This window comes from Ambystoma mexicanum, chromosome 13 (genome assembly GCF_040938575.1).
Source record: "Ambystoma mexicanum isolate Mex_15411 chromosome 13, UKY_AmexF1_1, whole genome shotgun sequence".
Lineage (NCBI taxonomy): Eukaryota > Metazoa > Chordata > Amphibia > Caudata > Ambystomatidae > Ambystoma > Ambystoma mexicanum.
Genome location: NC_090938.1, coordinates 70383781 through 70398539, shown reverse-complemented (window position 1 = coordinate 70398539; position 14759 = coordinate 70383781). Strand labels below are relative to the sequence as shown.

General features: G+C 43.6%; 1 protein-coding gene across 5 annotated transcripts in view; it reads right to left on the bottom strand.

The window, feature by feature from the left end:
• Positions 1-14759, bottom strand: part of CAMK1G (calcium/calmodulin dependent protein kinase IG) — a 186198-nt gene that overhangs the window by 42472 nt on the left and 128967 nt on the right. For all 5 annotated transcript variants that reach the window (XM_069633274.1, XM_069633276.1, XM_069633273.1 and 2 more), the window contains 6 exons: positions 9759-9887; positions 8131-8205; positions 6868-7006; positions 5831-5954; positions 3556-3631; positions 2659-2771 (listed from right to left, as the gene is read on the bottom strand). In XM_069633274.1, the coding sequence (XP_069489375.1) occupies positions 2659-2771; positions 3556-3631; positions 5831-5954; positions 6868-7006; positions 8131-8205; positions 9759-9887 (656 nt within the window). The remainder of the gene's footprint in view (positions 1-2658; positions 2772-3555; positions 3632-5830; positions 5955-6867; positions 7007-8130; positions 8206-9758; positions 9888-14759) is intronic.

Here is a 14759-nt window from a genome sequence, read left to right as displayed (position 1 = left end):
CTCTGTCCCCAGGCATGGCCCGAGGATGTCTGCTACTGCATACCCTCATGCCCTCTGTCCCCAGGCATGGCCCGAGGATGTCTGCTACTGCATACCCTCTGGGCCTCTGTCCCCAGGCATGGCCCGAGGATGTCTGCTGCTGCTGCATACCCTCATGCCCTCTGTCCCCAGGCATGGCCTGAGGATGTCTGCTGCTGCTGCGTACCCTCATGCCCGCTGTACCCAGGCATGGCCTGAGGATGTCTGCTACTGCATACCCTCATGCCCTCTGTCCCCAGGCATGGCCTGAGGATGTCTGCTGCTGCTGCATACCCTCATGCCCTCTGTCCCCAGGCATGGCCTGAGGATGTCTGCTACTGCTGCATACCCTCATGCCCTCTGTCCCCAGGCATGGCCTGAGGATGTCTGCTACTGCTGCACACCCTCATGCCCTCTGACCCCAGGCATGGCCTGAGGATGTCTGCTACTGCATACCCTCATGCCCTCTGTCCCCTGGCATGGCCTGAGGATGTCTGCTACTGCATACCCTCTGGGCCTCTGTCCCCAGGCATGGCCCGAGGATGTCTGCTGCTGCTGCATACCTTCATGCCCTCTGTCCCCAGGCATGGCCTGAGGATGTCTGCTGCTGCTGCGTACCCTCATGCCTGCTGTACCCAGGCATGGCCTGAGGATGTCTGCTACTGCATACCCTCAGGCCCTCTGTCCCCAGGCATGGCCTGAGGATGTCTGCTGCTGCTGCATACCCTCATGCCCTCTGTCCCCAGGCATGACCTGAGGATGTCTGCTACTGCATACCCTCATGCCCTCTGTCCCCAGGCATGGCCTGAGGATGTCTGCTGCTACTGCATACCCTCATGCCCTCTGTCCCCAGGCATGACCTGAGGATGTCTGCTACTGCTGCATACCCTCATGTCCTCTGTCCCCAGGCATGGCCTGAGGATGTCTGCTGCTGCTGCATACCCTCGTGCCCTCTGTCCCCAGCCATGGCCTGAGGATGTCTGCTACTGCTGCATACCCTCATGTCCTCTGTCCCCAGGCATGGCCTGAGGATGTCTGCTGCTGCTGCATACCCTCGTGCCCTCTGTCCCCAGCCATGGCCTGAGGATGTCTGCTACTGCTGCATACCCTCATGCCCTCTGTCCCCAGGCATGGCCTGAGGATGTCTGCTACTGCATACCCCCATGCCCTCTGTCCCCAGGCATGGCCTGAGGATGTCTGCTACTGCATACCCCAAACAGAATCCCACTATTCTAGTTTCCTTCCTGTGGAGCACACATTGATGATCATGTCATATTTGATGTCCTTGATGATACTTTTTAATAATTCAACTGTGATGTCACGCTTAAAGTCACAAGCATTGTATGGTGGGGTGCGATATAGTTGCTTTCTCAATCACAATTTATGGATTTAAATTCTTTAGTCTTTGCGTTGTAACCATAAAGTTCTTTCAACCTTGAATTTGTAAAGGTGATTTTAAAACATAGTTACTCATATGACCTATTTATGTATAGAGTATGGCATCATGGTTTAAACACCATAGTTCTGGTTACATTGCCCTTTCCATGGGAAACCGAAACATTCGGTTCATCTGTAACGTTCAACACTTCAACACATGTGGCCAAACTTAGGTTATGCTCATCAGAATCATTGGTTGACGTTTGATCTATAATTTCATAGAATAGTGGCAAAAATTTACATTTTTTATTTTTTAGAATAACATTTTCGCCCAAATCTAGAAGAATCTGCCTCCGGATTTTTCACATTTTTGACATACATGTAGATCATATGAGAGCTGGGGCACACCAAACAATCGAGAACATCCGAACGGCTAATTCTGAGAGAATTTAGATGTTCAATTTCACAAAATCTCTTCATACTTTGATGTCATCTATGAGAACATTTTGTATTTGATACAAACATTTCCATTTCTCTGTTTTTCATTTTCTTCCATGAAAATATTATATTTTCCCATTTAAAACGGACATTTTGTCATTCCAAAATGTACTATCCTTCCCATAGTAATTGCGCACTTGGAAAAAGAACAAATTCACTTAAAAATATACATATCTTTAAAGTAAAAGTAATTTCTTATATTCAGAAATGTTGCAAACATTGGCAATGCCAATTTTAAATGGACTAGAAATACTATGTCTAGAAAAAAAAAACATCCAAATACTAATAAAACTCGAACTCACACTATTTCACTACTTCCCAAAATGCACTGTAAGGATTAGGGAGCTTTATCAAAATCACGTTCCCGGCGAGTGTTGTGAAGTAGTGGTGGAGTATGCGGTGTAAATTCATTTCAGAACACAATGTGTTACACGTTTTAGTAACATTTTCATCACATGCAGAGGATGAAAAAGGCTCCTTTCTAGATTTGATTTGTAAATCTAGGACACATATCTCTGAAGTGGCTGTTTGGCCCACTCAAATATCCAACATTTAATCCTCTTAAATATCTAAGTGAGCACCCTTTCCAGTATTATTACATTGCACAACTTCTGACAATCTAGGAGCCAGATTCTGATATTTGTGTATACAAGAAGCCTGGAATAAAGTGCTTCTCCCACTATATTAATTCAACTTCCGGTGTTCCCTCAGCTTCACCCATTTCGATCCAATGCCGCCCCATGGCTACTCTAGGATTCCACTTACCCGACATGGAAATGTCGTCCCAAAATGGAGATTCAAACTCAAAGGAGCCGTCACGTATCTTCTCAAATAGTTTGGACTCGGTTTCTTCGTAGAACGGGGGGTAACCACATAACCTAAGAGACAGCAAGGAAATGAAATGAGGTGTGACAGTGAGTGCTTTTCACTAGAGAGCCCCAGGAGGCGTAACTGACGAAGGGGGAAATTGAAAGAAGCATGTATGTTGAGAAAAAAATAAAATCAGGTGTGTGTCTGCTAAAGGAAATGATGGAGGCCCTAGGTCTACTCAGTAAGTCATAACTACAATGTTGTCTGTTGCAGAAGAAGTTGGTTGAGCTATGGAATCCCATATGGGACTTTATTACATTTGTTTTTGGAATTTTATATTTTGAATTTTAGACACTGTTTACATAGGAGCAACAAACCTCTTTTCATGTCATTGGGGGATCTCACTCATGCATAGTTTGATTTCGGCACACATTTTTGGTTTACTCATTTAGCGTTGAAGTACTTAAGCTTTGGAAATAAATCCCATCGATATTCGAGGAATCTTATGGAATTTCCTTAACTACCCATCCATCTTCAATCTGAGCAACTGAAGTTCAGAAGGGCTCGGGAAGGCCACCTGTTCCCATTTGCTGAAGGCCCCTAGGCAAGGATTTTATTCATGGACCAAATTTGCCTATCATGTATCCCTTCACCCCCTTCTTCGCCTCTATATACACCTCGGAGAACGGAAGCATCCACTCAGCAGTTGGACTACTCTACAGATGCCTTAAATTGGGTAAACAGTAGAGCAAGAATCAGGATCTAGCGTCTTGGAGCAGGACTCACCTCCACACGCACATACGCAGAAAAGGGGGATCACAAATTGGATACAGAACAGTGAAAGGCACTCACAAGATGTAGGTAATGACTCCAATGGACCAACAGTCCACCGCCTTGCTGTAAGGTTTCTGCGCCAAGACTTCTGGGGCTAAAGCAGAAAAAAGAGGTGCGGGGTGAATTCAGCAAAAAGAAAGACAAGTCAATTTCTTTGTAGGAGCAACAGGGAGCCCCTGTACACCCTCAATATTGAACCAAAACGACATCCGTGAAGAATGAATTTGATCATAGAATGAATTTGATCATATACAGAGGGGCGAAGTTAATGAGAGAAACACAATGGTTCTAGGCAGGAAAGTAGGAATTCGATGAATGTTCTCAATTAGCCCATTAAAGGAGCAAATCACGAGCAATGCCATCATTGAGTGAGATGGTTTCTCCTGTTTTGACACTTAAGGAAAGTTGATTCCCATTTTCTCATCAAATGAGGCATCTGCCGGCTGAAGGCCTGCATTCAAAGAATTTCGGTGCATGGGAGTAGATTTAGTTGAGATCTCTGCTCCTGTGACCAAACTCAAACATCACTACTGCTCAGAAACCCAGAAGCAGTCTTAAGCAGAGTCTGCAACCTGCAAGTCCCCAGAGGTTTTGTACTACAACTCCTATCAGCCTCGCCAGCATAATCAATGCTGAGGGGTCATGGGATTTGTAGTGCAACACATCTGGAGAGCCCTGGTCTAGAGTCTCTGCAGCAAATCAAGACACCCAAAAGAAGTCCACTCTGGGGATGGGGGGGTCAGGGGGGCAGTCATAGACAATGCGGCAACACCTGAGTTTTCAGCTTTGGACTGTCTTGATACCACTGTGAGGAGAGTGGCCATTAGTGCCCCATCTGAAAGTGCAGGGGAAGTGTAAGTGACACAGGATCAATCCACTTCCGATACGTTCATCTCTCTCCTTGAGGCTGACATGATTTTTGTGCGCTCACTCTAGTGAACAGTTTCACACTTTAATGTCCTACTTCATGTATTTTTCCGTATCCATTGATTTTATTTTTGCATTTACTATACGGAAATTCTCAAGGGTGTTTGCAAGCTATGTTCGGCAAAACAGCAGGTTTTGTGAATGCCAATCAAGTGCACGCATGCGCAACTGCTGGCAAAAGAGGTATTACTGATGTACTGTAGGGCATACGAAAGCAATGCCATTGCTATCATTGTGCTGGAGGAAACACTTCCAAAGAGCATAGACAGAGCTGAAGACTAAGGGCCCGATGCATGGAATTTTTTGCACGTTTCAGAATTACTTTGCACTGCTGAAAAATCACTTTCCACGGCCGACACACACCCTGATTCATGGAACTCTGCAAAGCGTAATTTTCCAGTGCAAAGTCAGGGCAAGTAGTCATTTCAGCATTACAAAATGACTTTGCACTGCAAAAACACACTTTGCACAGTTCCATGAATCTGAGTTTTCAGCAGTGCAAAGTCACTTTGAACCGTGCAAATAACTCCATGAATCAGGCTTTAAGACTAAGCAGGAAGGGAGACAGGTAGAGTGGTTGGGAATACGAGGATCCTGAAGAAGTGATTTACCCACAACAGTTGTGCAATTGAGTATAATTTGAAGCTACTTGCAGTTGTGCCGCTGCTGCAGTTTGCAGCGCTGTGCACTTGAAACTGTTCAGGAATTAGGAGCCCAGCACTAACTAGAGTTGGGCACCTAATTCAGGCAAGATTTCATAACTGACACATAGATATGAACAAAAACATATATAATACATTGCAAAGGTGATGATTTGCATATTTTTGAAAATTTAGAACACTGGAATGGATTTTAATAATTGGGGAGTTTGTATTCTCAGCTGTAAATCTGCTATATTTAAAAGCCCTGTACATATTCCATGACATGTGACTGACTCTGCCGCAGCCCGACTAACTTCTTAGAGGTATCAGCCTTTGCAGAATTATTCTTCTGTCCCCATAGCTAAGAATGAGAAAACTCCTCCAAAATTGTCCCCAAAAGCTCTAACAATATAAAAAAGTTGATTGTTCCCCAATGCCATGGATGGGCAAGCCAATCCTGAGTAGGGTGGCGGAGTACAGTGGGGGCCATGTGGCAACAGCCATAGTCTGCTCCGACTTGGGGGGCTATTATTGATTATCCATGGGTAACTTCACACTTTTCCAGAACAATCTCAGGAAAGGTTTGCAAAATTCATAGGACTCAAACCAGAGAACTCGGGTGGTTCGAGTTTTGCCAGAATTAGTTCATCAACCACTACCAATAAGACAGTCCATTTCTGTTTGGGAGTAGTTGCCCATGGCATGTTTTGTTTTTTGCATCTTACCCACATATCCTGGGGTCCCGCATGCCGTGGACATGATCCCGTTGCCTTCCATTTTGGACAACCCAAAGTCAGTGATCATGATTTTTGAGTTTTCCTCGGGTGTCAAGTAGAGCAGGTTTTCTGGCTGTGAATAAAAAGAAGGACATTTTTCAGACAAAGTGCTAGACTGCTGCTACTCCATAATGATTGACATGAGGTATTTCAAGGTGGGCGTGTCAATAGGCAAATCTAGAGGGGTCTTAATTTCCCTGAGCTCCGAAATTGCAAGGCCGGCACATGTCAAGTTCACCAAAATATGCTTACGCTTTATCTGGTGCTATAGATGTTTTGAACTACAAATCCTATCAGCGCTTCAACAGTGATTGTGCTGCCCAGGGATAATGGGAATTGAAGTCCAAAACATCTGTAGGGTTACAGTAACCAACATGTGGCTGACTCACAGTGGCATGGCCATGTTCTAGGGTGACTATATGGCGCCTTATATATTTTCTAGGAATTTCATACTACCATTTTAAACTGGTGCTTTTGTCCAAAAAAGTTCCACTGACAATCCTACATCTCCCAGAAAGCATCGGATTGCAAAAAAACAACCTAGTTCCTAGTGATAAAGTAAGCCATTTAGGCCTCCTATCACTTAGGAAACCTCCTGAACTCCACATAAGTAAATTTGGGAGGAACATATTTTTTCTCAGATCCTTACCCTGAAACTGGACCATATTCCTAAACTTAGAGAACACATTCAGAAGAAAAATAGGCAGGCAAACATTTTCCTGAAGAAACACAATATTTTTTTTCCCCCAGGGCCACTTTTCGTCTGTTTTTATAAGTTTGAAACCACCTTGTGCAGTCATTTTTAATTTTGTTACTGTTCTTACTGCCCATTTTTGGTCAAAATGTTTTGACCAAAAATAGCAGGTGCTTTTCTGGTCAGATCCTATTACAATAAAAACCGGATATTGACGCTTTATTCGTCACTGACCGTTGAAAGTTGCAGGATGAAACACTATTTGTTTATTGACATATCGGTGGTACCGCACCTTTAGATCTCGGTGGACTATGCCACTGTCATGCAGGTATTTCACTGCATCCAGCACTTGCCGGATGACGTCACTGGCGTCCTTCTCCGTGTAAACTCCGCGTTCCAAAATCCGATCAAATAGTTCTCCCCCGGAAACCCTAGCGATATAAAAAATCAATAAGCAAAGTGGTTAAAATCACAGATTTCTAAATTACGTAAAATCTTCATGAAAACAAATTTGCTTTTAAAAAGGATTCCCTTCCATAAAACCAATTTCTTTCTAACTAATTTGCTTTTAATAAAGTTTAAAACAAATAATTTGCAATCACCAGTAGGCAACTTATATCCTGGGACATCTGAAGTTGTGTGAGGAAGGAGTTGCTACACCAAGTCCAGCCTATGAGCAGAACTGTTCTCTGGACTGTATTAGAACATTGCGAAGGCATGCGCTTAGTGGAAGGCACCCTTCTTCTGGACTGCCAATTAATATAGTGTCAGCGGGTTAATTAGAGGTGATTTCAGGTCATGCAGCATCATGTATGGCTTAAACAAGATGTTGACATGTCTATGTGAATCTCACTGAAGAATGCAGATCTTTGGTACATTCATGGTGGCCTACAGTGCAGAAGGGCAATGGAAGAAGGGTCGGCCAACAGGCCACCGTTGACCGGATGTGTGGCCGTGTGTTGACGTGTTGCACCGCAGCTGGTCGTGTTATGTTATTAGGATCTATGGCATACATCACTGCCATTTGCATGGCTTCGAGGCTTTCCAGTGTTGGCCAATGTCTCTGGTCCAATAGGTCTTAAAACGCTCAATGGGCCACATATATTTTCATTATTGAGGCCTGCGCCCTATTGTAACCATTAGAGGTATCACACGTGGATCACAGGCCCAGTTGAGTGTATTTTTGGGGACTGTTGGCAGTGAAATATTCCGGACCCAATACATGCACATAAGAAGGACAGTATCATCATGTTGTGTAAGGAGTCAAGAAGAGAGAGAGAAGACCTTGTGTGATGGAAGGGTGCGTTCGATACACGGGGTGAAAAATAAGACCTCTTTCCTCTAGTGCAAGGGTCCACAACTTCTGGACCTTCATATGTTTTGGATTCCAACTCCCCTAGCCAGCATAGTTGATGGTAAATTATCAAGGGACTGAACCCCAAAACATCTGGAGACACCCAGTTTACAGCCCCCTGCTCTAGGCACTGCCGATACACATTTATGTAAAATATAGGACCTCACAATCCCATGAGGCAATGACCCTCCAGGTACTCACAGCTGCATGACGAGGTAGTAGTGGCTGGAACTCTCGTAGATGTCCTCAAGAGACACAATGTTGTCATGTTTGATTCTGTGAAGATAGAAACACATCAAGTCACTGTCGCGCCTACGGAAGATCTCATCAACACATTGATCTTCAGTAATAGATCAGGAAGATGGACAAGTTGGGCTGGAGGCTGATTGATCGGAGGAGGCCTCAAACGGATGGAGAATCGATGGCGATGCATGAAATATGAATTGCACCTGTGCTATTTTGCCTTTATCCTATCACTGCTGTGTGCTCAAGGACACAATAAACCTTGATTTTCTTAACCATTCCAAAACACACCTGTGTATCTATATGGGCAATCTGGCAAAGGCGCAGAATGTGAGATTTTAAACATTCTGTTTTTCCAATGAATGGCAATTTTTAGTTTGGGCTATACTCTGGAACTATTGTATTAGAGTGCAGATAGGGATCCGTAGCATTTGAGGAGGGACACCCAGTTTGTAGGAGTTGTTTGGTTATTTGCCCACCCATTGACTGCCCATGGCCATGCTAAGCCCTATGGCCATTCCCATCCAGTCCCTGCCTCTCCCCACCCAAAAAAAACATCTTGTGGAAACTCTTTGAGCTCGCTTCAATCAAGACTTACTATCAAAAGTTGCACTCCAAGTGCCTATCAGTGTCTTTTCAAAATAGTCTTCTGAGAGTTAAGGACTTAAATGGAGTTGTAAACACATCACTGGTGTAATGCAAATATCTTAACCAGGTCTGCCTTCAGCCACGCTAATTATAAGCATGCTGCGTGTCGTTCTCTGAAGTCCTGTTAAAACCAAGCATTGGCAAATCCAAGTTTTGTCTTGTCTACAACTCTTAGGCATTTGCCAGGCACTGCTATTAGATGCCCAGGTTGTCACACCCTTTTGTACCCGCTACTAACAATGGGCAATTAATACCACTACAGCTGTGCCGGGCAGGTGCCCTTACAATGCCTATACAAAAGTCCAAACTGTTGGCATTGCCAATGCTTGTTTTTAATGTGAATACTAAACTTTCACAGCACACCACAAGCAGCTACATTGCCGGGTGGCCCTATAGCTCCATTTTGGTTAAATGCTACTTGTAAAGTTCATTGCCATCTGGTGCAAGAATGCTAAAGGCTTTGAGTTATGCAAAGACAGCTTAGTCTCCAAGGATCCAAAAGCTAGCTGATGAAATAGCGATGTGGGAGATGCTGGCACCTTTGTGGCATCATGTCGCCTCACCACGCTACGAAATCTTATTCACAAAACAAAACTGGTTAGTTCCCTTTCAGCGAAACTAAGCTTCTGCTCCACTTACTCTGCTCTCACTCCAAATGGTACGTTTGGATGCAAAAGTAGCCGTGCATGAGTAATGGAGCCTATGGCCGGCCTATGCTTTAAGACCCACATGCACTTTTAAATTCGAAAAATTTGTTTTTAAAAATCTTTTTTTTTTTTGTTAAAACATTTTTTTAATTCGGACAAGCCATTTCAGCGAAGACACGCGCAGCACAGCACCACCTAGCAGCCATCACTGGAAGTTCACACGCAGATGATAGCCACAAGGCAAAGCCTCATGGGTATGAAAGTTAGCTGAAAAGCTTGCTTGGCACTCACTTTTTCAGCACTGCTATCTCATTCTCCAGGCTGGTGTCCCGCATGTTGTGGCTCTTCTTGATGCACTTCAGGGCAAAGAGCTGCCCTGTGCTTCTCTGCTTCACCAGGAACACCTCTGAGAAGGCCCCTCTGCGTAAAGGAATATAACATAAAACTGGTGTGAAATTGAAAGGACAGTGTGGGGGGAAAATGAGGCATGTGATTGAAAACACAGTTGTTTAAACTAATTATAGCATGACACATTACCCAATTTCCCCCAAATTCTACTGAAATTCTCAGGTAATAAAACTGTGAAGTTTGCTAAATATTTAATTAATAAGCGGATTTCCGAACAAGTTACTTTGAGCAATTCAGACTTACTCCTGGATAGTGCTTTTTGATTAACGAAGAAGTAGTTATGAGTACAGTAAATCCAACTTACTCCTGATCTATAAAGATATTGGATTCAGAAAGAAGTTGCTATGAGTAACTCATGACTTACACCTATCTAAGTCCTGGGTAAATAAGACTTACTCCTGGTTAGTGCTATTCGATTAACGAAGAAGTTGCTATGAGTACAATACATCCAACATACTCCTGATCTAGTTCTAAAGATATGGGATTCAGAAAGAAGTTGCTATGAGTAAATCCTGATTTACACCTGTCTAAATCCTGGGTAAATCAGACGTACTCCTTGATAGTGCGAGTCGATTAACGAACACGTTGCTATGAGTACAGTAAATCCAAGGTAATCCTGATGTGGTTCTAAAGATATTGGATTGAAAAAGAAGTTGCTATGAGTAACTCGTGACTTACACCTGTCTATGTCCTGGGTAAATAAGACTTACAGTAGCTTCTTCTTGAATACCCCTGTGAGTCTAGGATACCGACCTGTAAAGACACACCTGCTTTGATAATCTACATCCTGCATTCTTGTAGCTTGGAGTTTCAGCCCCAAAACCAAAGGGCAAGCAAAAATTGTCGGTAAATACTGTTCAACCTGACACTACACACCTCTTGGCTAAACTAATTTGAAACTAAAACATTATTCATAACCTTATACATATATTTGTAATGCCTTTAATTCCAGTAGTTTCGGCACAATTGCAACTCCTATTAAAATGGGCCAACAATCCGAAACAGCGAACTTCATTTTCCAAATGAGGGAGATCCAGGAAACAGATTTTGGGGGATTTTTTTCGGAGACATTCAGAGGGGGACCCCTAAACATTTTCCAATGTGTTTGCTTTGTTATTTTATCCACTTTGTTATTTTAAAGTCTACCTCAGAAAGTGTAATTTGACAGGACTAACAAGGCAGATTCAGTTTAAATGTGGTTTGGTGATATCGTTATGACGAATTCTTTGATATTTGTATTTGTGTGTTTGTGTGTATTGGAAAGGTTTTTATTAAACCAATTCACTGATGTGGTTTAAGATGGGCATTTCTCAACGCTACTGAACACGCATTGGCCAAGAAGAGATCATGGAAAATACAAAATTGTTCCAAAACCAATTGGGAGAACAGCGCCCCCACAGCCTGTGTTTCTGCCCGATGCACAAGTCTTCTCACAAACATCTACCAAACGATAATGCTGCATGTGTTCACAAGATATTAAAAAATAAAAAATCCCTCTATTCCAAAACATGTACCAATTTAGCACACTGTAAAGAGTTGTGTGAGAATCAAAATGGCTGCCGTCCTAAAATGAAAAGTTTCAGGATAAGGGGGTATCATGTCTGTAACCTTCAAAGCCGTCTGTCTTGGATTGAAATCTGCTGTGTACAAATTAGTACGGCCTTGTAGGAGACAGCATTTTCCTGGAGCAAAGACTTGACATTTGAGCCAATTAGTATACCCAGAATGCATTGTGCCGCTGTCTCCGAACTGGAGTTAAACTTCAGGTTTTAGTGATGGATACAGGGTGCCGTTGTGCTCTGTGTGAATTAGCTGAAAGGGCAAATTCTGAATTTTGAAATTCTGAAATTAGAATTCCTTGAGGTCAGGAGTAACATATTTAGAGATGGCTTTTTATTCATCACATTACTGCCACATTAGAATATACTTTATGGAAACAAATAAAAACAGACTCTATCTAGCCTTTTCCCATCTCAATAGTCCAACCCCCCTGATTTTGGGACCTCCTCCACACGCCAGTCTCCATTTCCTTTCATCTTTTACCATTGATTATTTTCATCCTGATTTGAGATTTCTAAGTCCTGTTGTTTCCAAGAAGAGAATGGTTTCAGAAAGTCAGTTATTGATCCGATTGATGTGCATATTGTTATAACTAATAACTATTCTGTGGACTGGAACACACACTATTTAAGTTTGCTGTATCTTTGGTGGGCGATTGCAGCGCCTCCTAGGGCCAAATATAGGAACTGAAGGTTTAGTCAACTGCAGCAGAGTTAACAGAGTCTTTTTTTTATCCAGTGGCTCTTTTATTTGGAAACCGTGTAGGGTGAGGATTAAATATGATTTCATAGCGGCTACCTGTGTCACACGTGACTCCATCAGCCGATTATTTTTCAGCAATAGTTCTAGAAAACTAGAAGCAGCATAGAAAACGGCAAGTGTCCGCTTGGCACCCCAGAATGACTTAGGGCGCCAAAAAATGATTACCCGCCTCCTTTAAGCACTCTTGAGTACTGGGCAGATGAGTTTGCTCTTTGGGTTCAGCACCTGCTGCTGAGATGTGTATGTAGCCAAGGCCCGCTCAGTCAATCTGATTTCCAAAAGAAGATTAAATTAATGTCGCTGGACTATAATTCACTATTATTTGTATGGTCGGTGCTGCTCTGGCAGTCTCCACAGAGGGCTAAAGCGCATTGAATCTTCGTTATCATCCTATGCCAGGAGTCTGCAATCTTTCACTCTCCAGATGTTTTGGACTACAACTCCCATCAGCCAATGCCAGTCTGGTGAATGGTGAGTGATCATGGGATTTGTAGTCCAGCAGATTGGGACTCCGGTCTTACATTCATTGTGAACGGGATTGATGACCACTGGGGGTACACTTGGGCAATCTATCATTGTTTAATAGAAGAGTTTAAATACCCTCATTTTGTGCTTTTCACGAATATTAAAGGTGATGCTCAAACGGCAGCAGTTGCGGTATATAAGACCACTTTACATGGTGTTACATTACTTAACATATAGACCTACAGACGATTAAGGCCACAATATATTTGGTACAAATTCAGGTAATCGTCCACTAGCGCGTCCGCGGCATCATTGACAAATGCCTCCCTCCTGTGTCACGTGGCGCCTCAGGCATTTGGCACGCGAGCTCCAATTAAGCCATCTTCTTTTCCCCCACACTTCCATTCTAGTCACGTCGATGCCATCTCTGTTCCGCGCGCCAGCACCATTCATGGAAAACATCTGTGATACCACCATTGAATGGCGCGCGCAGAGAGTATTAAGCCGCCGAGAATCATAGGCCATTGTTGAAGGCACAGTTGTGAATTGGCCTTTCATCATCAAAGTGGGTACGGAATGTGCCTGTTATTAGCTGGTAGGATAGCTAAGTGGGTTGAGCACCGGCAACCTGTGGTCAAAGTGGCCAGGAGTGGTTCGGGTCGGTGTTCCTCTGCTTTTTTTAAACGTTCCGGAATGGTCTCTTTTTAAAATAAAAGTGAAGGAAGAAGTTGAAACTTGCACTTGAGTGCACTGCACTGAAGATTCCCTTAAACAGCAGGTGCAAGTGTTTGGGGTGTTTGGATTGTGCGTGGGATGGGGCGTGGCGATAGTGTTTGCGGGGCGCAGGCCAGCAGGGAACACTGTTCCTCTACTTCTTTTCGTATACTTCAATCACTGCCCGGAACCACCACAAGTGTGAGTGCATTCGTGCGATGTACTCGTCGATGATTGGGCAGCTATCAAAAAATAGCCAGTTGCTATTAAAGTGCCACAAGGTGTGCCTAAAGGAAATGGTAAGTACCTATAGCTATCATTTCATGACCATGATGTGTACATGCATGACGGTGCAGGGTCCTATATGGTGCAAGCTAAGCAGTGAAGCAAAACAGCTGGACGACCACTTAGAAAGAAAGTCTTTAGAAGCATGTCGCGTGTAGTAACTTTCAGTGTCACAAGAAAACGGAATACATGAAAACCAAATAAAAACGCATTTGTTTTTATTAATTAGAAAGCAATGCTTTGTTAGGAAGCAGTTAACACAAGGTCATATGTATTTTTATTTATTTATACATTTGTATAGCGCACTTAACCCTTGGGCGTCTAGGTGCTGAGGAAGACACTGAGGAGACGTAAGCTGTGGAAACTCATTGCTGTGTGCTTTAAAATCGGTAATCGGTGAACCGATTGGATGATGCAAGAACCTGGTGATGGTGGGCGCGGGGGGCGCAACACAAGACGGACATAGCATAACTACATAGAACAGAATTCTGCACCCTTTAGCCGTGCAGACGTTTTGAACTACAACTCCCATCGGCCCACAGCAAAACTAAAAATAATGGGAGACCAAGGGAGTTGTAGTCCAAAACGTCCAAAGAGCTACAGGTGGCAGACCCCATGTATGTAATTATCAGCATTCGCTCAAAATACAAAACCCCTCACAGATATGCTCCCACCTCTGAGACTGACAATGGAGGATGCTCCACACTGTACACTCTACAGTACTGTACTGTAAACTATAATATACTCGTCGGTGCACTCTCCTGCAATGCAGTACTTTACTTTGCTGCACCATGTACTATGCTGTACTTTAAACTGTCTTCTACTCTCCTATGCATTCCACCCGCCTGGTTACTCATAGGTGGAGAACCTTTGGCTTTGCTTCCAGGTAGTTGCATAGTGTTCAGCGACTGCCAACTGTAATATGTTGACAGATGTAGCACTTCTGAAGAAGGACACTGCAGGCAAATGGCAAAAGGTTAGGAAACAAGGAGCAGGAGTGCACTGTTGTACTGTCCTGGGTGAGGAGGTGACCTTGCCTGGAAGGCTGGTGCTGCAAAGCCCACAAAGCAACAAAGGGTGGAGTCTACACACATCACA